At 40.6% G+C, this 21139-nt stretch overlaps 2 protein-coding genes and 1 non-coding gene across 3 annotated transcripts in view; all 3 read left to right on the plus strand.

Moving 5' to 3' along the window:
- The window catches only part of EIF2AK3 (eukaryotic translation initiation factor 2 alpha kinase 3), a 74459-nt gene extending 60311 nt beyond the window's left edge, over window positions 1–14148 (plus strand). The window contains exons 14-17 of the mRNA XM_074397111.1: window positions 786–953; window positions 7522–7623; window positions 11899–11961; window positions 12955–14148. Of these exons, the coding sequence (XP_074253212.1) occupies window positions 786–953; window positions 7522–7623; window positions 11899–11961; window positions 12955–13155 (534 nt within the window). The 3' untranslated portion in view covers window positions 13156–14148. The remainder of the gene's footprint in view (window positions 1–785; window positions 954–7521; window positions 7624–11898; window positions 11962–12954) is intronic.
- LOC120361982 (U6 spliceosomal RNA) lies at window positions 3308–3414 on the plus strand. The gene has a single exon (XR_005578003.1). It is a non-coding gene; the product is annotated as a U6 spliceosomal RNA (small nuclear RNA).
- Window positions 8117–11006, plus strand: LOC120360704 (uncharacterized). Its single transcript, XM_074397113.1, has one exon. The coding sequence runs from the start codon at window positions 9040–9042 to the stop codon at window positions 9685–9687; it is 648 nt and encodes a 215-aa protein (XP_074253214.1). The 5' UTR covers window positions 8117–9039; the 3' UTR covers window positions 9688–11006.
- Window positions 14149–21139: the final 6991 nt, after the last annotated feature.

Raw genomic sequence — 21139 nt, forward strand, 5'->3', positions numbered from 1 at the left:
AGATGCAGTTTTAGGAGCATATAGATTTTACAAGAGGCAGCATAGAGTAGTAGTAAAGAGCCCTTCTCCTTTCTCATAATCTGTTTCCTCCTCCCAGATACAAACCAAAAGATGTCTGTTTCATTCATTCACCAAATAGTAATTAGCTACCATAGAGCAAGAACTACTAAAAGCTGAAAGCTGGGCACATGACAGTGGATAACAAGGTCCTCAAAAGCCAGACTGCTCAGGTTTGATTCCCTGCTCCACACTTGCTAGCTGAGTAACCCTAGGCAATTTGTTTAACTTCTGGGCCTTACTTTCTATTTCTGTAAAATGGAGTTAGTACTCATCTATCTAATGGGATTGTAGTACATGAGTTAGTAGTAGTAAACTGCTTTGAACAGTGCCTAGCATGTTGCAAGTTCTGTTATGAACTTGTTATTATTAGTTATCATTATAATTATTAAGGCTTTAAGTCTTAAGTGTAGAGATGCTTGCCTGGGAAGAATATATAGAATAATAAGATTGAAGATTAAGTACCCTGATCCCTAGAGAATGTGCATCTCAAAGGGTTTAAGTAGAAGTTCAATAAATACTAGTTCTCTTTGCTACCCTTCCCTTTTCTTTGCCACCAGTACTTGTCTGACACAGAAAAATTGTCACTATTTTCATATTAGCTCATTTTATAGAGAAATATGCTTGAAAATACCTAGTTTATTGCATTTTTTCTTTGTAGTCATTTAAATAATTCTCTTTCTCCTCCATGCACATCCACTGTACTTTGTCTGTTGTATTCTTTCCAGCCATCCAACATATTCTTTACAATGGATGATGTGGTCAAGGTTGGAGACTTTGGATTAGTGACTGCAATGGACCAGGATGAGGAGGAGCAGACAGTTCTGACCCCAATGCCAGCTTATGCCAGACACACAGGACAAGTAGGGACCAAACTGTATATGAGCCCAGAGCAGGTGAGTGTTTTAGACTTTCACTTATTAGCACGGCAGCAGATGTACCTGATGAATCTCTTCCCATGTTTTCATTAAACCCAGTAATCTAAAACTCAGTAAGTCTGAAAATTATGAAAACTAGCAGTAGTGTTCCAGTCGTGGAATAGTGACACAGCTAAACCTGAATTGGGGATGGATTAAGAAAAATACTACACATAAAATGCACTCATCCCCTGAACCAGCACCTGACAGCAACCAGGAATTTGGAAAGAGACTTGGAATACCACCCTCCCAAACTTAATTCTGGTTTGCCTTGTGTATATTATGTCAGAACTGTTTTCAGAGCCAGCTAGACCCAGAGGCACTATACTGAGCTTCCCTCTGTGGTCATTCATAGGTAGCCTCCAGCATGTACCATAGTAGGAAATAGAGGCACACAGGCTGGCCTTTGTTGCCTTGTGGGCTGCTTGGCCTTCACAGGAAAAAAACTATAATCAGGACAGGGACTGGAAGAGCGGTGGGAGCAGGGCATCCTGAAAGCTTCAGGTGAGCACGCTCAGCCACCACCAGGCAAATGATCTTCACAAGCTTCTTTATGCTTAGAGCAGCAGGTCTCAGATGTTTGCGCTCAGTACCTATTTATACTTGTGGAAATAACTGAGAACCCAAAAGGTTTTCTTAACAAAATTTTGTCAATATTTATTATATTAGAAGTTAAAGGAGAAATTTATAAAGCTTTATTAAATCAATTAAAATAACAGAATTAAACGTGTTACATCTTATTTTATGAAAAGTAAGTATTTTCTAAACCAAAAAAAATAAAATAAAAAGTTACAGCACCAATTCGCTTGCAAAAAAAAAAAATTAGAGTGACATTTGTTTACATTTTTGACTTACAAAAGTGCTACATTCTCCTATCTGCTTTTGTGTTCAATTCATTGCAATATGTTATTTTGGCTGAAGTACATGGAGAAAATCTGGCCTCACACAGATACCTAGTTGGAAAAAGAACAATATTACATTTCAAGTAATTATAGATATTTTTCTTTGATTATATATCAAAACTTATTGATAGTTTCTTAAAAGCCATTTACACTGTGAAATCTAAAACCATTCATGAATGTTTTGTACTGTGGTACTTTTAACATCCTTTGGTCCATTTTGTACTTTGAATGGATCTTTTTACGTGTGCTTGATTTTATATTGTGCATTAGTCATTTGGAAACTATTGATTCCCTAAGTTTGGCAACTATTCCAAAAGTTGTCACAGTTCATATAATATAAAAAGTCACTTTGATTAATATGACCACAAATCTCACTAGAAAAGGCTTTACATTTTAGGAGGCTATCAAATTCCCACTGGTAGTTTCAAATCTTCCAAAATTTTAATTTTCAATTAAAAGCTCAACTTTTATCACTGACAACAAATACTGTTAATTTTCCTTGAAGTGGCCATTCTCACATTGTTCATCTTTTTTTTTCTCTTTAAAAAAAGTTTATTGCCGGGTGCGGTGGCTCAAGCCTGTAATCCCAGCACTTTGGGAGGCCGAGGCGGGTGGATCATGAGGTCGAGAGATCGAGACCATCCTGGTGAATATGGTGAAACCCCGTCTCTACTAAAAATACAAAAAAATTAGCTGGGCATGGTGGCGCGTGCCTGTAATCCCAGCTACTCAGGAGGCTGAGGCAGGAGAATTGCCTGAACCCAGGAGGCGGAGGTTGCGGTGACCCGAGATCGCGCCATTGCACTCCAGCCTGGGTAACAAGAGCGAAAACTCCGCCTCAAAAAAAAAAAAAAAAAGTTTATTAATTGATGTTTTTGAGATGGGATCCTGCTGTGTTACCCAGGCTGGTTTAAACTCCTGGCCACAAGCAATCCTTGAACCTCAGCTTCCCAAAGTGCTGGGATGACAAGCATGAGCCACCATGCCCTGTCTCATTGTTCATCTTTAAGAAACTGTCTGTCAGCCAGGTGCGGCGAATGTTTTTATGAATATTTTCCCATTTTGTCAGATCATTAAAAAGGTGTGTATTTAAAGGTTGAGATTTAGTAGATTAATAATTTTTACTGCTAAGGACATTTTAAGTGAAATGTTTTTTGGTTTTGCCCGTGAGCATGTGACAGTGAAGAATGTAATTGCCACGTAAGAGTCAAACCACCACAGCACCATTAGTAATTTGACATAAGGGTCAACCACCATAATTAATAGGTTATGTTACCTATGTAACAGCTAATGTTACCTATGTAACAAGCCTGCACATCCTGCACATGTACCCCAGAATTTTAAAAAAATTAAAATAATTATTAAAAAATAATAACCATCAGTTCAATAATGAAATAAAAATACTCATACAAAGTATTAAGAAAATGATGAGTGCTCACTTCGGCAGCACATATACTGAAATTGGAACGATACAGAGAAGATTAGCATGGCCCCTGCGCAAGGATGACACGCAAATTCCTGAAGCATTCCATATAAAAAAAAATACAAAAAATAAAATGATGAAAGAAGTTGGGCACCATGGTTTGAGCTTACAGTCTCAGCTACTCAGGATCGTGAGTTGAGAGGATCACTTGAGCCCAGAGGTTCCAGGCCAGCCTGGGCAAAATAGTGAAACCCAGTCTTTAGAAGAAAATGTAAAAAACTGTTTTTAAAAATGCAAGAAATGAAAAATAATGACATCTATAGGAAGTTTTCAGAGTTCCATTTGGAGATAAATTTATTTTATAGGACTTCATTACATAAGCATATTGCTGTGTAAGTGATTAGAATTCTGCTCAGTAGAAGGCAGGGAGGAACCAAGAAGATGGAAAACAAACATAAAAACTGATACTGGTGAAAACAGTAAAATCGCATCACCATGGTTGTTTCTAATAGTTTAAAATAAAGGTAATCCTCTCTAGCACATGGGATCTGCACACGTTTTCATCTGCCCTAGGGTGGGTAAAATTAGATGGGATCTCTAGATAATCCCCCCTTAATAGATACCTACTTAAGGGGGAGAAATCACAAATAAATTTAGAAATTAAAAAGGATACAGAAGAGATTTTTGTTTGTTAGAGAATTTCATAGATAGTCAATTGGTTGCAACCAAAAGTATCCAAACTGGCTTACATAGAAAAATTAGTAAATCTGTTGGCCCTGGTAATTGTATCATCCTGCTCAAATGATATGGCCAAGGCCTGGTGAAAGGAAAAATTAAAATGGTATGAAATATCAAAATACTATAAATACATATTTCTATCTGTAGGGAAAAAAGACTAGAAGAGCCACAAAATATCAACAGGCATTGCTTTTGAGTTGGGGGACTTTGAATGAATTTTAATCTATTTTGGACTTTCCTATATGTTCCAATTTTTCTACACAGTCATATATCAGAATTGATATTAAAAACGTTTTTGCTTGGGCCTGGTGGCTCATGCCTGTAATCCCAGTACTTTGGGACAGGTGGATTGCTTGAGCTTCAGAGTTTGATACCAGCCTGGGCAACATGGTGAAACTCTGTCTCTACAAAAAATGCAAAAATTCGCTGGGCATGGTGGTGTATGCCTGTGGTCCCAGCTACCTGAGAGAGGGAAGTAGAAAGGATCATTTGAGCCTGGGAGGTGGAGGTTGCAGTGAGCCAAGATTATGCCACCATGCTCCAGCCTGGGTGACAGAGCAAAACCCCTTTAAAAAAAAAAAAAAGTATTTTTGGCCAGGTGAGGTGGCTCATGCCTGTAATACCAGCACTTTGGGAGGCCAAAGCATCCAGATCACCTGAGGTCAGGAGTTAGACACCAGCCTGGCCAACATGGAGAAACCCTGTCTGTACCGAAAATACAAAAATTGGCTGGGTTTGGTGGCAGGCACCTGTAATCCCAGCTACTCGGGAGGCTGAGGCAGGAGAATTGCTTGAATCTGGGAGGAAGAAGTTGCAGTGAGCCAAGATCGTGCCATTGCACTCCAGCCTGGGCGACAAGAGTGAAATTCCATCTCAAAAAAAAAAAAGTTTTTAATCGTGTTTTTAAAAACTTACTATTATTTAAGAAGCTGGAAATAATACTTTTCATTTTAAATATTGCAAAAACAAATAAAAGGAATTCTATCTGGATGCTTATTAATGAAGGCTCACAACTTGGGAAGCCCTTCCCACCTAGCTCTATTTAAAATGGATGCCTCTCCCTTTACTCCCTGCCAGGGTCCATGCCATTACACTGGTTTCTTTTTACAGCATCTTTAACTCAGATTATTTTTTTCTTCCCTTTAAACTATCAGAATGGGACTTAGCTTGTCTCTCTTTCTACTCTAACACCTGAAACAATGCCTAGAATATGGCATAGTTTCATAAATATTTGGTAGATGAGTGAAAGTGAATGCCAGTGAAAAGATAAACACCAGGTAGTACTGGCCACCCAATACACACTTCTGTGCTGACTGTAGTGTGGCTTGTGGCTGCTGTGTGTGTGTATCTTGGAAACGGGTTGTCATTTGAGAAAGGAAGAGGTTGATGACAACTGATGCTATATTTGGTATTGTTGAAAATAACTAGAAAGTTAGGATAGCTGTAGAAATATGGCAATGTATAATAGTTAAAATTTGGTAGTTAAAAATGGACTGTCTTAATTCTCTTCTTAATGCTCTTTAAAAGTAGAAACTGTCACTTTATAAAGTGCTTCTTAAAAAGTTGCTCAAAATAGTTTAGCTGTATGAATTGTACAATCTTATGCAAGCCTTAGAAGCTATAGTATAACATTATTTTAAAATTATTATCAGAACTCTCTTAATTTTCTCATCCTTGGAATAAATGGGCAGGACCCATGGTTACTTTGTTATTGGTTGTAATTACAAAGAAATACAGGTTAAGTTCTAGATTTGCACAGCGATTAAGTCAGTTCAAACTCAGAAAGGATATAAACCTTCTCATTCCTTATTTTTTAGATATTTTGTAAATACAACGTTTCATGTGTTCATGAGGCTATATTTATTTTTAAAATATATTTACTAATATTAGAAATAATAAATTTAGTAATGCATCAGTCTGTCCTTTATGTAGGGAATATGGAAAGTATAGGGACATATAACAAAAAAGTAAAAATCACTTACCAAAAAATTTCTCTGAAATATTAACAGCCGTTATTTCCTTCTGCGTGTGTGTATATATTTATACCTTACTTTAGAAAATAAAATTGGAATTCTACTTTGTAACATTTTAGATACAATATTAAAATATAAGCATTTCCCATATTATTAAATATTCTTAGAAAATATTTGCAGCTGCATGGTATTCAACATTCATTTGGGACATTTTAATTACTTGTAAATTTTGCTATCAGGAATATCACTTGGGTAACTATCCCCATACCCAAATCTCTGCACACATTTTCATCTGCCCTAGGGTGGGTAAAATAAGATGGGATCATTTCATTAAGCAGGAGTAAACATTTATTACCAAGTTGCTTCTCATAAATTTGTGTTTATTTATATTCTCCAAATAGTGTGTGAGGGTGTCCTTTTCAGTTCTCCTATAAGTATTGTTTTTGCACATTTTTTTAACACTTCCCAAACCCCAGGGATGAGAGGTGAGGCGGGGTTCAGATTGCTACAGTCACTTGGAAGGGAAGAGGATGATGCAGCTGACGTGGTCACTGAAACTTTCCATCTTTTCTGTAAGCATAGAGGCGAGCAGGCTGTGCAGAAAGCCAGGGAGACAGATGCCAAGTACAGTTTAGAGGGGAGGTTGTGAAGGGATCATAAATGCTGACAACTGCCCTGTGACCACCTCTACTCCCCAGTTAAGAAGTACTGGTATGGAGCATTTCCAAAGTGCCCTTCTTTGGCTGTTTCCCAAATGTCAAATTATATCCCTAAAGAAATTTTCACAAATAAGGGAGTATTTCTGAGTCACCAAAAGGTCAATTTTAATTTAAATAATGTTTTCTTTACTCAAGTAGTTCTGTTGACATTTATTTGTTCATTTTAACAAATAAGTATTTATTGAGGGCCTTCTCTGTACTTAGCCCAGTGCTGGATGGTAGCAACACAAAAGAAGCATTTCCTTCCCTCCAGGACTTGATAATCTAGTTGTGAAGAATAAGAAATATACACATGAAAAATACAACCAAGAATGCAAAGTATCCATAATTAAGAGCCATAATGAAGGCTAACTACAGTTGATTAGTGGTTGGGAGTAATGAAGATTTTCTCATAAAAATGGGTGAGGACTAAGATGGTTAGAAATGAGAGATTTGCTTTAGATAGCCTTCCCTTTGAAAAACCTCACCTCAGGGGTAGTCAAGCAGATTTTCCTGGCTCCCACAAACTTTTTAGCATGGCAAGTCTCCAAGTTTCTAAGAGGCCTATTTTACTGATGCATATCTCAGAGGTATACCTGGGCTTTCCTTCTGTAATGCTGAGTAGTTTAATTACTCTTCGTGTAGTAGTGAAGTAAAGAGACTTGGGAGGTTAACTCTTTGCTAACATTTTTACACATATACTTGCATTTAAACCAATAAGTGACTAAGTAAACTTTGGGATTCAGTAATGCTGTAATATCAACTGTACTGTGTCTATGTTAATTTTTTAATTTTCTTTATATGGGATTTCAGATTCATGGAAACAGCTATTCTCATAAAGTGGACATCTTTTCTTTAGGCCTGATTCTATTTGAATTGCTGTACCCATTCAGCACTCAGATGGAGAGAGTCAGAGTAAGTACTCTCCCTGCTCAAAAAACAAAGGTTGAAACAAAATGATCTAACATTTACAAAAGAATTTTTTAAAGACTGTTCTTAATACCAGGAGGCTGGTTAACTAAAAGTGAAAGAGATGATGTGAGTAACACAGGGAGATGTTCTAGACTATTTGCTTCCATTTAAAGCTCAGTATTCAAAAACTTGTTTGGTTGGATTGCTTATTCTTAGTTTTTGCTTAAATTCATAATTTAACAATATTTTACACTCAGTAAGTTTGTAATAAGTAAAAATTCTAGGGGAACCACAAGGTAATGGGGGCTACAGTAATGTATATTATAATTATATATGTAACATACAGTATTTACACACTCATATATTTAAAAGCTGGCAGATTATGTACAATTAGGGTTTTGTTTCTTTTTCTCTCAAAATAAACCATGACCACAGTCTTTAAAGCAGATAGTACTGAAAGTCTTCCCGCCCACCCCCCCGCCCAAAACAGGGTCTTGCTCTGTTGCCCAGGCTAGAGTGCAGTGGTGCAGTCACAGCTCACTGCAGCCTCAATCTCCTGGACTCAAGCGATCCTCCCATCTCAGTCTCCCAAGTAGCTTGGACCACAGGCATGTGCCACCATACTGGGCTAATTTTATTTTATTCTTTTTGTTGAGATGGGCTCTGCCTATGTTGCCTAGGCTGGTCTCAAACCCCTAGACTCAAGCAGTCCTCCTGCCTTGGCCTCCCAATGTGCTGGGGTTATAAGCATGACTGAAAGTTGTTTTAAAGTAGCCCTCTGGGACAGGCATGGTGGCTCACACCTCTAATCCCAACATTTTGGGAGGCTCAAGCAGAAGATCACTTGAGGCCAGGAGTTCAAGACTGGTCTGGACAACATAGTAAGACCCCATCTCTACAAAAAATAAAAAAATTAGCAGGGCATGATAGGACATGCCTTGCAAGGCTAAGGCAAGAAGATGACTTTAGCCCAGGAGTTTGAGGTGGTTACAGTAAGCTATGATTGTGCCACTGCCCTCTAGCCTGGGCAACACAGCAAGACTGTCTCTGAAAATAAAGTTGGGCTCTGTCACATTCTTCCCTATCCTTCATAAGTAGCTGCCCTTACGTCTTCTAGTTGTTGTCCCTGGTACTTTCCTCCATATTTTCAAAGTTTAGACTCTTGTCACCATTTCTCATGTTATCAGTTTTAGATATTACTTACTAATCTCCAGCCATGGTAGAAGAGGATAGAATTCTCACATAGAGCGAAATAACTCATTTCTTCTAACCGAAAAGACTGCCAAATATTCTGTACAATAAATGAAAAGAAAAAAACCATCAAAATAACTAAATTCAGAACACCAGAAATAAAGACTCTAAAAGCTTCCAGAAAGGAAAATAAGACAGGTCTAACCTAAGTAAAGGATTAAGAATCAGATGGCACCCGGCGCAGTGGCTCAAGCCTGTAATCCCAGCACTTTGGGAGGCCGAGGCGGGTGGATCACGAGGTCAAGAGGTCGAGACCATCCTGGTCAACATGGTGAAACCCCGCCTCTACTAAAATACAAAAAATCGGGGGCGCGGCGGGCCGGCCTGCAGCTCCGGGGGCCTGGGCCGCGCAGGGCTGGCAGAGGCGCGGAGCCGTCCCCATGGCCGCCGTGCCGGAGCCCGACGAGCCCGCGAAGCGGAAGGTTTTCGGATTTAAAAATGCAGACTGCATACCAAAGCTGGACACACACAAAGCAAGCTGATTCAGGTTGTCACACGCCTTTTAAGCTCCTAGGAATTTTAGACATTGAAAATATTCCCTGCGCCCGGGATTCAGTACTGTATGGTTCGTTAGGATCTGTTGTGGCTGGCTTTGGACACTTTTTGTTCACTAGTAGAATTAGAAGATCGTGTGATGTTGGAGTAGGAGGATTCATCTTGATGACTTTGGGATGCTGGTTTCATTGTAGGTATAATTATGCAAAGCAAAAAATCCAGCAAAGAATTACCAGACAAGGAATGAAAAATAAGTTATTATATGAAGGTACCCACCTCGATCCTGAAAGAAAACAAAACAACCGTAACAGCAGCAATTGAACAACCTTGAGCATAGAAAACCAGACTCCCTGGAGTCAGCGTGAATGCAGCTAAGATCAACCACGCAAAACACTTCATGTACAATAAGCTTTCAATCAAGTAAAATAAAGTTTGTTTAAGTTGTAAAAAAAAAAAAATCAGCTGGGCATGGTGGCGCATGCCTGTAATCCCAGCTACTCAGGAGGCTGAGGCAGGAGAATTGCCTGAACCCAGAAGGCGGAGGTTGCCTTCGAGAATATTATCATGCAAGTGAAAAGACAGGGTAGGCGCGGTGGCATGTGGCTGTAGTCCCAGCTATGCAGGAAGCTTGAGGAAAGAGGAATGTCTGGAGCCCAGGAGTTTACTGCTACAGTAAGCTATGATTATGCCTTCTAGTAGCCTGGGCAATATAATGAGGCCCTATCTCTAAATAAATTAAATAGAAAGGGAAAAGGCAGCTCACAGAATGGGAGAAAATATTTGTAAATTCTATATCCAAAAAGTATCTAGAATTCAGAATATGTAAAGAACTATTATAACTCAACAAAAAGCAACTCAGTTTAAAAAGGGACAAGCAATAGGACTTTCTCTAAAGAAGATAAACAGATGGCCAATAAGCATGTGAAAAGATGCTCAACATGGTTAGGCACTAGGGAAATGCAAATCAAAACCACAGTGAGATACCACTTCAGCACAATCTAGGATATCCGTAATCAAAAAGGAAAATAGTGAGTGTTGGCTAGGATGTGGAGAAATTGGAACCCTCATACTTTGCTGGTGGAATGCAAAATGGTGCAGCTGCTTTGGAAAACAGTCTGGCAGTTCCGAAAAAGTTAAAGATAGAATTATCATAAGATCCAGTAATTCTACTCCTGGGTATATACTTAAGGGAAGTGAAAACATAGACACAAACTTGTACAGTTCATATGAGCATTATTTCTAATATCCAAAAGTAGAAACCACCCAAATGCTCACTGATGAATGGAAAAACAAACTGTGGTATTTTATACAATGGAAAGTAGTCAACCATTACAAGGAAGAAAATACTAATATGTGCCACAACATAGATGAATCTTGAAAACATGCTGAGTAAAAAAACCTAGACAGAAAAGTACACATTTGTATGATTCAGTTTTTATGAAATACTCAGAATAGGCAACTCCATAGAGACAAAGATTTCCAGTCTTTTCTTTGTGCGTTAATATGGCACTCTCTCTCTCTCCTCCTCCTCTTTCTCTCCATCTGTCCCTCCTTCTCTCCCCTTTCTCTATCTCCCTCCTCCTTCCTCTCTCCCTCCCCAAACACATATATACACATATATGTAAATTTATAAATACAAACACACATATATAGTCATCTTGCTATCCACAGAGGTGGATACCAAGGACTCCGCATGGATACTAAATCTGCAAATGCTCAGGTCCCTTATATACAATGGTATAATAGTTGCATAGAATGGACATACCTCCCTGTATATTTTAAATCATCTGTAGATAACTTACAGTACCTAACATAATGTAAATTCTATGTACATAAGTATTACACTCTATTGTTGAGGGAATAATGACAAGGAAAAAAATCTGTATTTGTTCGGTACAGATGCAACCATCTATTTAAAAAAAATTTTTTTTTTTTGAGATGAAGTCTCACTCTGTCACCCAGGTTGGAGTGCAGTGGCACGATCTTGGCTCACTGCAACCTCTATGTCCCAGGTTCAGGCAATTCTCCTGCCTCAGCCTCCTGAGTAGCTGGGATTACAGGCGTGTGCCACCACGCCCGGCTAATTTTTGTATTTTTAGTAGAGACAAGGTTTCACTATGTTGGTCAGGCTGGTCTCGAACTCCTGACCTCATGACCACCCACCTCGGCCTCCCAAAGTGCTGGGATTACAGGCATGAGCCACCGCACCCAGCCTATTTTTAAATTTTTTAAATATTTTCATTCTGTGGTTGGTTGAATCCTTCAATGTGGAATCTGTGGATGTGGAAGACAAAACTGTATATACATATATATTTCTCCTGTATTTTGAGGATAGTTGATGGAGTAAACATCTGTACTCAGGAAACACATATATATAGTTATTAAATCAGAAAAAACAATTGATAAGTTTTCTGTCTGATAAATATACAACCTCTTAGTCATTTCGTTAGAGTATCAAAACATATTTCTATGTTTAAACAGATCTGTATGTCAAAATAAACTTAATAAGTGACACTTTTTTTTTCTTTTTAGACCTTAACTGATGTAAGAAATCTCAAATTTCCACCATTGTTTACTCAGAAATATCCTTATGAGGTATGTGTAATTCTCATCTTTGCTTTTGTTTAAAATCATCTTTAGAACTTAAGGGGGTCTTTAGCAATCAACTCAGTTTCCCTGTTTTACAGATGAGGAAGCCTAAGGTCTAGAGAGGAAAGGGACCTACTCCTAAGAGCACAAAATTTATTAAAACCAAAGACTGGAGCTGGGGCCTGGCTTCTTCAGCCTAATGTCCAGTGTTCCATGCTGTAACACCTGTGAAGTTTATATGTTGATAAATCTTGAATTTCCTTAAATAATTAAGTTGAAGTGAGTTAGTATGTGTTCATTTTCAAATTGGAAAAAATCAAAGTTTATCTTTCAGTATTATAAGTATAATGAAGGGTTGCATTAAAAAAATGAACTTATAACAATAAATACCTACATATACTTAAATATGTTTTACTAAAAATTGTCATCATATAGTTTGCAAACTTGATGAATCTATTCCCAGGGTGGCTCATGAGAGTATATGTTATGTTCAAAGAGATTTTTTAAAACCTTTTAAAAGAAAAGGTGTTGGTTGCTGATCTCTGCTATAATTTTTTCTAATTAAAAATTTTATAGAGATAATTGTAGACTTACGTGCAATTGTAAGATGACTTTTTAAAATCAGATTATATCTATGTTTCAATGATGTGATTAAATAATCCTGTATCATATGTTAGAAAATCAAATTACCAAAGAATTGTCAATGATTTTTTTGAAATGAGGGGTGGCAAACTAGGGCCCATAGGTCAAATCCAGCCTGCCACCTATTTTTATAATAAAAGTTTTATTGGAACACAGCCATGCCCATTAGTTTACAAATTGTCTCTGGCTGCTTTTGTGCATCAGTGGCAGAGCTGAGTAGTTTTATCAGAGACTTGAAAACTCAAATGTGGTTCAAAAACTTAAAATATATACAGAAAAATTTGCCAGCACTGATTTTAAAAACTGTACAATGATCAAACCTGGCCCTTTAATCACAAAACAATTTTTCTATTTCAGTATGTGATGGTTCAAGACATGCTCTCTCCATCCCCCATGGAACGACCTGAAGCTGCAAGCATCATTGAAAATGCTGTATTTGAGGATTTGGACTTTCCAGGAAAAACAGTGCTCAGACAGAGGTCTCGTTCCATGAGTTCATCGGGAACAAAACATTCAAGACAGTCCAGCAACTCCCATAGCACTTTGCCAAGCAATTAGCCTTAAGTTGTGCTAGCAACCCTAATAGTTGACACAGATAATAGCCTACTTCTTAGAACATGCCTGTCCAAAATTGTGGACTTGAAAATTTCGTTCTTTGCTCAATTTTCTTGTGGACTACTTTTTTAATGTCAAATTTAAGCTGGATTTGTGGGCCTAACCTAATTTGAGCCAACTCTTGAATTTTGCTATAAAGAAAGGGCTATCTTTGTTGTTTGTTAGTCTCTTGAAACTGGCTGCTGGGCAAGCTTTATAGCCCTCACCGTTTGCCTACGGAGGTAGCAGCAATTCCTAAAATATATATAGTGAGAACTAAAATGGAAATATTTTTATATTACAGAAGAAGGAAAGTCCCCATGTGGTAACTGTATTATTCTAGAAACACGCTTTCTAGAGATACGATGATTTTTGAAACTGATTTCGAGAAAAAGCTGACTCCATTTTTGTCCCTGGTGGGTAAATTAGGAATCTGCACTATTTTGGAGGACAAGTAGCACAAATTGTCTAACGGTTGATGTCCGTAGTGTTATAGTCCTATTTGTAGCATTAAGTAGCTTTATTCCTTAGATGGTTCTGGAGTGGGTTTAGAGCTTTTTGTACTTTTACCTCCAGTAAAGGGAAAATGAAGCTTTTTTTATGTAAATTGGTTAAAAGATCTAGTTTTGGGAGGAAAAAAGCCGTAGTAAGAAATGGATCATATATATTACGACTAACTTCTTCAACTATGGACTTTTTAAGCCTAATGAAATCTTAAGTGTCTTCTATGTAATCCTGTAGGTTGGTACTTTCCCCCAAACTGATTATAGATAACAGTTTAATCATCTAACTTGCTAACATGTTTTTATTTTTCACTGTAAATATGTTTATGTTTTATTTATAAAAATTCTGAAATCAATCCATTTGGGTTGGTGGTGTACAGAACACACTTAAGTGTGTTAACTATTGTGACTTCTTTCAAGTCTAAATGATTTAATAAAACTTTTTTTAAATTAAGCATAGTTGACTCTCGTTTTGAGGAGTTAGTCCCAAAATGGTAGATTTTTAGATATATAAAATGGGATCATAGATCTAGGAAGACTCATAAACCTATCCTCAAGAAAACTTATTCCTAACCCATTTCAGACAGGTATCTTTTCATTTCCCAAAGACTTGGCAGGCTCTTTCAAAATTCACAAGATCCATAATTGATAGACATTTGCTCAGTGCCTACCCTATGCCAAGGACTGGGAATATAGAGAGGACCCTCTCCTAAAGGGAGAGTTCTCAGAGAAAAGGGCTGTGGTGATGCTAGTTGTATTGATATCAAGATATATCTGACATGTGCCACATGGAGGCATGTGGCATGCTGGGCTGACAAGGCATGAACCAAGGGAGACACAGCCTAGAAAGGTCAAAATGCATAGTATCTCCATCTTGCAAACTAATAATGTTTGCCACACAAGGTTATGAGCAATTTGTAAGCTGGAAAAACACTTCCCAGATCTTTGTGGCTGACTGTATATCCAGACACACGTGGCAGTGCTGTTCAAATGACTTCATTCCCCAGCTTCTGCTTGGTTCCTGGCCAGCTCATCCCCGTCAACTTTATCTCTTGGTCAGCCTGCTTACTAGTTGCTGTTCCTTTTCTCCCTTCCTCTTTACGCCAGCCAGGAGTGAAGATTTGTTGACTTCTGCCAGCACACCCTACTCAGTCCCCCAAAGATCATTTGACCCCCAGGACCCCTCTAGGAGCTACTAGTAGATAGATAGACACTACTATCACCATTCTACTTACAGTCAAACCCAGGTCCAGAAAGGTGCTGTGATTTGCCCAAGGTCACAAAGACAGCAGGAGCAGAATCGGGATCAAAACCTAGGTATTTAGATGCCTAGTCAGTGTTTTGTCTACTCCCTTGCACCAAGCTGTCAATGTAATCAGTTTTCTTTCATTTTAACCCTGGGTCAGCCTTTGCTGACCACCAACAGGAAAGCAGGCATAGGGTTGGGGAAGTTAAGAGGCTGAGCCAGCAACTCTTAACAAGTCCTTAACAGTAGCCAGAATGGAGACACCTGTGTTCTCACCCACAGCCCTTTCTACTGACTTCAAATCCCACTACCCCCTTTAAGTTCTGTTGTTTTTCTGGCATCCTTCCATCCCCTGCCCTTGCTTCTGCTTTTAGCCTGTTGTGTTTGATAATACTTACTCTCAGGCTGCAGAGGAGCCAGCAACTCTGATTAAGGTCAGCTCCCTTTTGTTCATTTCTAAGGTCTCAGAAAGTAAGGGGATACCTTGTAGTCCAGCAACATCCAGCATAAAGCCTGGTACTTGATTCCGTATTTGCAGAGTTGAATTTGAGGAACCTAGATATAACCCCCGCTATAATAAAAATTGGGCAAAAATGAAGAAGGAAAGATGGTTTAAAAATCCTGATGCTAGCTGGACACAGTAGCTCATACCTATAATCCCAGCACTTTGAGAAGTCAAGGCAGGTGAATTGCTTGAGCTCAGGAGTTTGATACCAGTGTGGGCAACATGGCAAGACCCCATCTCTACAAAAGATACAAAAATTAGCCAGGTGTTACGGTGCATGCCTGGAGTCCCAGCTACTCTGGAGGCTGAGGTGGGAGGATCGCTTGAACTCAACAGGCAGAGGTTGCTGTGAGCTGATTGCACCCCTGCACTTCTAGGCTGGGCAACAGAGTAAGACCCTGTGTCAAAAAAAAAAAAAAAAAAAAAAAATCCTAGCAAGGTGCAGTAACATGTAATCGCAGCACTTTGGGAGGCCAAGACAGGTGGACCACTTGATGCCAGGAGTTCGAGACCAACCTGGCCAACATGTGAAACCCCATCTCTACTAAAAATAGAAAAATTAGCTGGGCGTGCTGGCTCATGCCTGTAATCCCAGCTACGCAGGAGGCTGAGGCAGGAGAATCACTTGAACCTGGGAGGCGTAGGTTGCAGTGAGCTGAGATGGAACTACTACACTCCAGCCTGGGCGGCAGAGCAAGACTTCATCTCAAACAAACAAACAGAAAAAAGAATACTGATGCTAAAAACAGGTGAAAGGATCAAATTCCAGAAAGTTTTGTTTCTCTCTCTCTCTCTCTCTCTCTCTCTCTCTCTCCTTTCTTTGAGACAGAGTCTCACTTGTTGCCCAGGCTGGAGTGCAGTGGCTGCATCTCAGTTCACTACAACCTCCACCTCCCTGGTTCGAGCAATTCTCCTGCCTCAGCCTCCTGAGTAGCTGGGACTACAGGCACGTGCCACCACACCTGGCTAATTTTTTGTATTTTTTTTTTTTTAAGTACAGATGGGGTTTCACCGTATTAACGAGGATGGTCTTGATTTCCTGACCTCATGATCCGCCCACCTCGCCCTCCCAAAGTGCTGGGATTACAGGCATGAGCCACTGTGCCTGTACCCTAAATCCTGAAAGTCTTCTCAAGGAAGGGGATCTTGTGCTTTAAATGATAGGAGTAATGGGCTGGGACACTTGTTAGCACCCACATTGCTCTGCCTCCTGCTTTCCTCCTTTAGTCTAGCTGCCTGTCCCTTGTCTTGGGGGGCTACTGAGGGAAGAGCCACACAGGCCTGATGGCACCATGCCAAGAGAGAGCACAGGGTGCTCCTGATTCACCCTTCAGGGAGGCAGCAGGACTAGCCTGAGGACTCATCCCGGGATGGAAAGCCTATGAAAAATTTTGAAAACTAGTTATATAGTCTGCTGTTTGCCTACAAGGAGCAGAGAGAAAAGCAGACTTTTATGATGTTAGGATGATGGGGTTTTCTTACTGATTACTTTCTCTGGATGCATTTACAACAAAAGCTATTTTATTTCTGTGCCATTTTTCTCTTGAGAGAGTGGAGGTACAACAAGCTCCCAATCTAACCACTAGCCACAGTGGAGAAGTCAGGGGCTAAGTGGGAGCTCTGGATGTTCTTTGGCCCACCGCTGCGATCATTTAAGATTCCCCATAACTAGATTTTCAAGGCACTGCTCCCGAGACTTTCTGCCTCAGAGCCTATCCCTGCAACTACAGTAGCTGTCGCCAGGTGGCTCATTTTCACTGTTTTCCCCAAGTACAGTCATGCGTTGCTTGTCTGAGAAATGCATTGTTAGGTGATTTCATCCTGTGAACATCACAAAATGCATTTACACAAACTTAGATGGCACAGCCTACGGCACACCCGGGCTGTATGGTGCAGGCTATTGTTACAAACCTGGACAGCATGATGCTCTACCGAATACTGTAGACCATGGTAGCACAATGGTATTCGTGTATCTAAACATAGAAAAGGGACAGTAAAGGCCGGGCGCGGTGGCTCAAGCCTGTAATCTCAGCACTTTGGGAGGCCGAGGCGAGTGGATCACGAGGTCAAGAGATCGAGACCATCCCAGTCAACATGGTGAAACCCCGTCTCTACTAAAAATACAAAAAATCAGCTGGGCATGGTGGCACATGCCTGTAATCCCAGCTACTCAGGAGGCTGAGGCAGGAGAATTGCCTGAACCCAGGAGGCGGAGGTTGCGGTGAGCCGAGATCGCGCCATTGCACTCCAGCCTGGGTAACAAGAGTGAAACTCCGTCTCAAAAAAAAAAAAAAAAAAAGAAAAGGGACAGTAAAAATACAGTATTATAAACTTTTTTTTTTTTTTGAGACAGAGTCTCACTCTGTCACCCAGGTTGGAGTACAGCGGCACAAACTTGGCTGACTGTAACCTCTGCCTCCTTGCTTCAAGTGGTTCTCATGCCTCAGCCTCCTGAATAGCTGGGATTACAGGTGCCTGCCATCAGCCCCGGCTAATTTTTGTATTTTTAGTAGAGACTGGGTTTCACCATGTTGGCCCGGCTGGTCTCGAACTCCTGACCTCAGGTGATCCACCCACCTCGGCATACCAAAGTACTGGAATTACAGGTGTAAGCCACGGCGCCCGGCCCCAGTATTATAATTTTACGGGACCACTGTTGTATATGAGTTACCTCATTGACTAAAACATTGTTATGTGGCTTGTGACTGTAGTCGACAGTTGATGGCTGAGATAAAGAACATTCTTCAGCCTGTAAAGGTATTCTTCCCTTCCCCAAAATGTTCAACGCATCATAAGAACAAGCACGTCAACATAACCTAAACTTGCCAGATATTGCAAAATTTAACCATACAAAGTCCCACAGGCCATGAACTGCTTTTAAATTTCTTGTATGGACAATGATGTCTCATGTGGACAACAAATAGGCTGGGCACAGTGGCTCAGGTCTGTAATCTCAGCACTTTGGGAGGCTGATGTGGGAGGATCACTTACGCCTAGGAGTTTGAGATCAGCCTGGGCAACGTGGTGAAATCTTGTCTCTACAGAAAAATAGAAAAATTAGCCGGGCATGGTGGGGCACACTTAGAGTTTCAGCTGCCTGGGAGGCTGAAGTGGGAGGATCACCTGAGCCTGGGTGGTTGAGCTACAGTGAGCCATGATTGCACCACTGCACTCCAGCCTGGACTATAGAGTGAGACTCTATCTCAAAATAAACAAACAAAAAACAAACACAGGAACCGTATGTGCCTGGCTACTTCCAACAACTCTACTTCTAACAACTCTTAGTATCCCTAATCCCTTACTTGGTGCTTCTTTGGAGCAGCTGAGTAACTTTCTTTTCTGATTCTTCTTCATATTCTGGGGGATTAAGAAAAGGTTGAGGAAGGGAGAGGGAACAGAGAGAACAGCCCATGCAAAAGCATGGAAGGAGGGCAGGAGGAAAAAAGAGTTCTCGGCAGGGTGCGGTGGCTCATGCCTGTAATCCCAGTGCTTTGGGAGGCCGAGGCGGGTGGATCACCTGAGGTCAGGAGTTCGAGATCAGCCGGGCCAACATGATGAAACCTCATCTCTACTAAAAATTCAAAAATTAGACAGATGTGGTGGTGGGTGCCTGTAATTCCAGCTACTCAGGAGGCTGAGGTAGAGAATTGCTTGAACCTGGGAGGGTGAGGTTGCAGTGAGCCGAGATCAGGCCACTGCACTCCGGCCTGGGCAACAAAGTGAGACTCCATCTCAAAATAAATAAATAAAAGAGTTCTCAAAGGTAGGGTGGGGAGAAGTAGACCAACTTAAGAATTATTTTTGAGACAGAAAGGCCAGGACACTGGAATTCACTAACTACAGGTGAAGGAGAAGATGGCTCCTGAGTTTCTGGTGTGGACGCTTTTATAGAATCCAGAAGGAGGGTGCAGTTTGGGGACAGAAGAAATGACAGATGTCCCTTTTTGAAGATGATGGATGAGTGTTCCAGGACTTTGTTGGTCAACAGTTAGTGTATTATAATTGGAAGCTGTAGAAAGTTACTGAACTGCGGAAGGATATGATGAGAGATTTTAACATCACTACAGGCTGGACACGGTGACTCACTCCTATAATCCCAACAGTTTGGGAGGTCGAGGCAGGCAGATTGCTTAAGCCCAGGAGTTAAAGACTAGACTAGGCAACATAGTGAGACCCCTATCTCTAAAAAAAAATTTTTTTTAAATCACAAGATCACTGTGGTAGCTGAGGAAGAGAGCTGACAAGAGGGAAAAAGAGTTGAAGATGGAACCAGACAGAGGCCATAGCCTTTATGCAGCAAGAAGTCAGAGGGCCTGAGCCAGGGCAGTGGAAGCTGAAAGACATTCCTTCTTTGTCCAGCAGCTGACCACGTGCTAGCTTCCAACAGCCAGAGAAGGGTCCTCTATCAATTCTCTGTAGTGTTGAGTTTTTTTTGTTTTGTTTTTGAGACGGAGTTTCACTCTTGTTACCCAGGCTGGTGTGCAATGGTGTGATCTCGGCTCACCGCAACCTCCGCCTCCTGGGTTCAGGCAATTCTCCTGCCTCAGCCTCCTGAGTAGCTGGGATTACAGGCATGCACCACCATGCCCAGCTAATGTTTTGTATTTTTAGTAGAGACAGGGTTTCACCATGTTGACCAGGATGGTCTCGATCTCTTAACCTTGTGATACACCCACCTCAGTCTCCCAAAGTGCTGGGATTACAGACTTGAGCCACCGCACCCGGCCTGTAGTGTTGAGTTTTAAAGGACTTCAGGGGATGCTATAGTGAGTGCCTCTTTGTTTGAGAAGAACCTGCTGCTTTCTCAAATGATGTTAGCTTTTAGAGTATCCAGAGACATAAATGATGGCCACCAGTTGGGACCAGCTCCTCTCTTGCTAGCAGCACGAATGTGAGTAGGAAGACGAGAGGAAACAGTGCTGCTGGCTTGGAGCTCTGCTGCCTCGCAGGAAGAGCCTGGGAGAATTTTCACCACCCACAAAGGTCACGAACTTGCCCCAAGGGAGTCAGAGGGTTTGATACTGAGAAGTAATGAAGGAGAAAGGGTGTTCTTCAAGAAAACAGCTGTCCAGCCTGGTCAGCATAGTAAAAACCCATCTCTACGAATAAAAAATACAAAAATTAGCCAGGCATTCCCTGTAGTCCCAGCTACTGCAGAGGCTGAGGCCAGAGAACCGCTTGAACCCTAAAGGCAGTGACAGGAATTGTACAAAGACCTGGCCCAGGAGGAAGAAGAGCTCGGGCTGGCCAAGCCGAGATCACGCCACTGCACTCCAGCCTGGGCCACAGAGTGAGACTCTATCTCAAAACAAAACAAACAGAAAAAGCCCAGCTGAATAAGTGAAGATATATTCATACAATAGATATGCAATGAGTCAGTAGTATAATAAGTAGATTACGTCACAGTGCAGTGATAAGTGGATTATTGTGCATGGAATTATTAAATGGTTTATTAAGCAGATAAATGACAAATGCAAGTTGCAGAAAAGTATTAATAGTACAATTGCAACCAAGTAAAATAGTTTCTATATCTGTTTAGATGGAATTTTTTCATGGGCATAGAGCAAGTTTTGGAAGGATTCTCACCAAATGCTACACTAGTTACCTTACAAGGGTGGAGCTGGGGAGGGTGGAGAAGATTATTAACATCAATATGCATCTCGGCATTGTTTGAGTTCTTTCCAATGCAGGTGA

The sequence above is a fragment of the Saimiri boliviensis genome, chromosome 1, assembly GCF_048565385.1.
Source record: "Saimiri boliviensis isolate mSaiBol1 chromosome 1, mSaiBol1.pri, whole genome shotgun sequence".
NCBI classification, from domain to species: domain Eukaryota; kingdom Metazoa; phylum Chordata; class Mammalia; order Primates; family Cebidae; genus Saimiri; species Saimiri boliviensis.

Excerpts from the sequence above, each read along its gene's own strand:
- LOC120360704 (XM_074397113.1), top strand. The coding sequence starts at position 9,040 with ATGGCACCCGGCGCAGTGGCTCAAGCCTGTAATCCCAGCACTTTGGGA.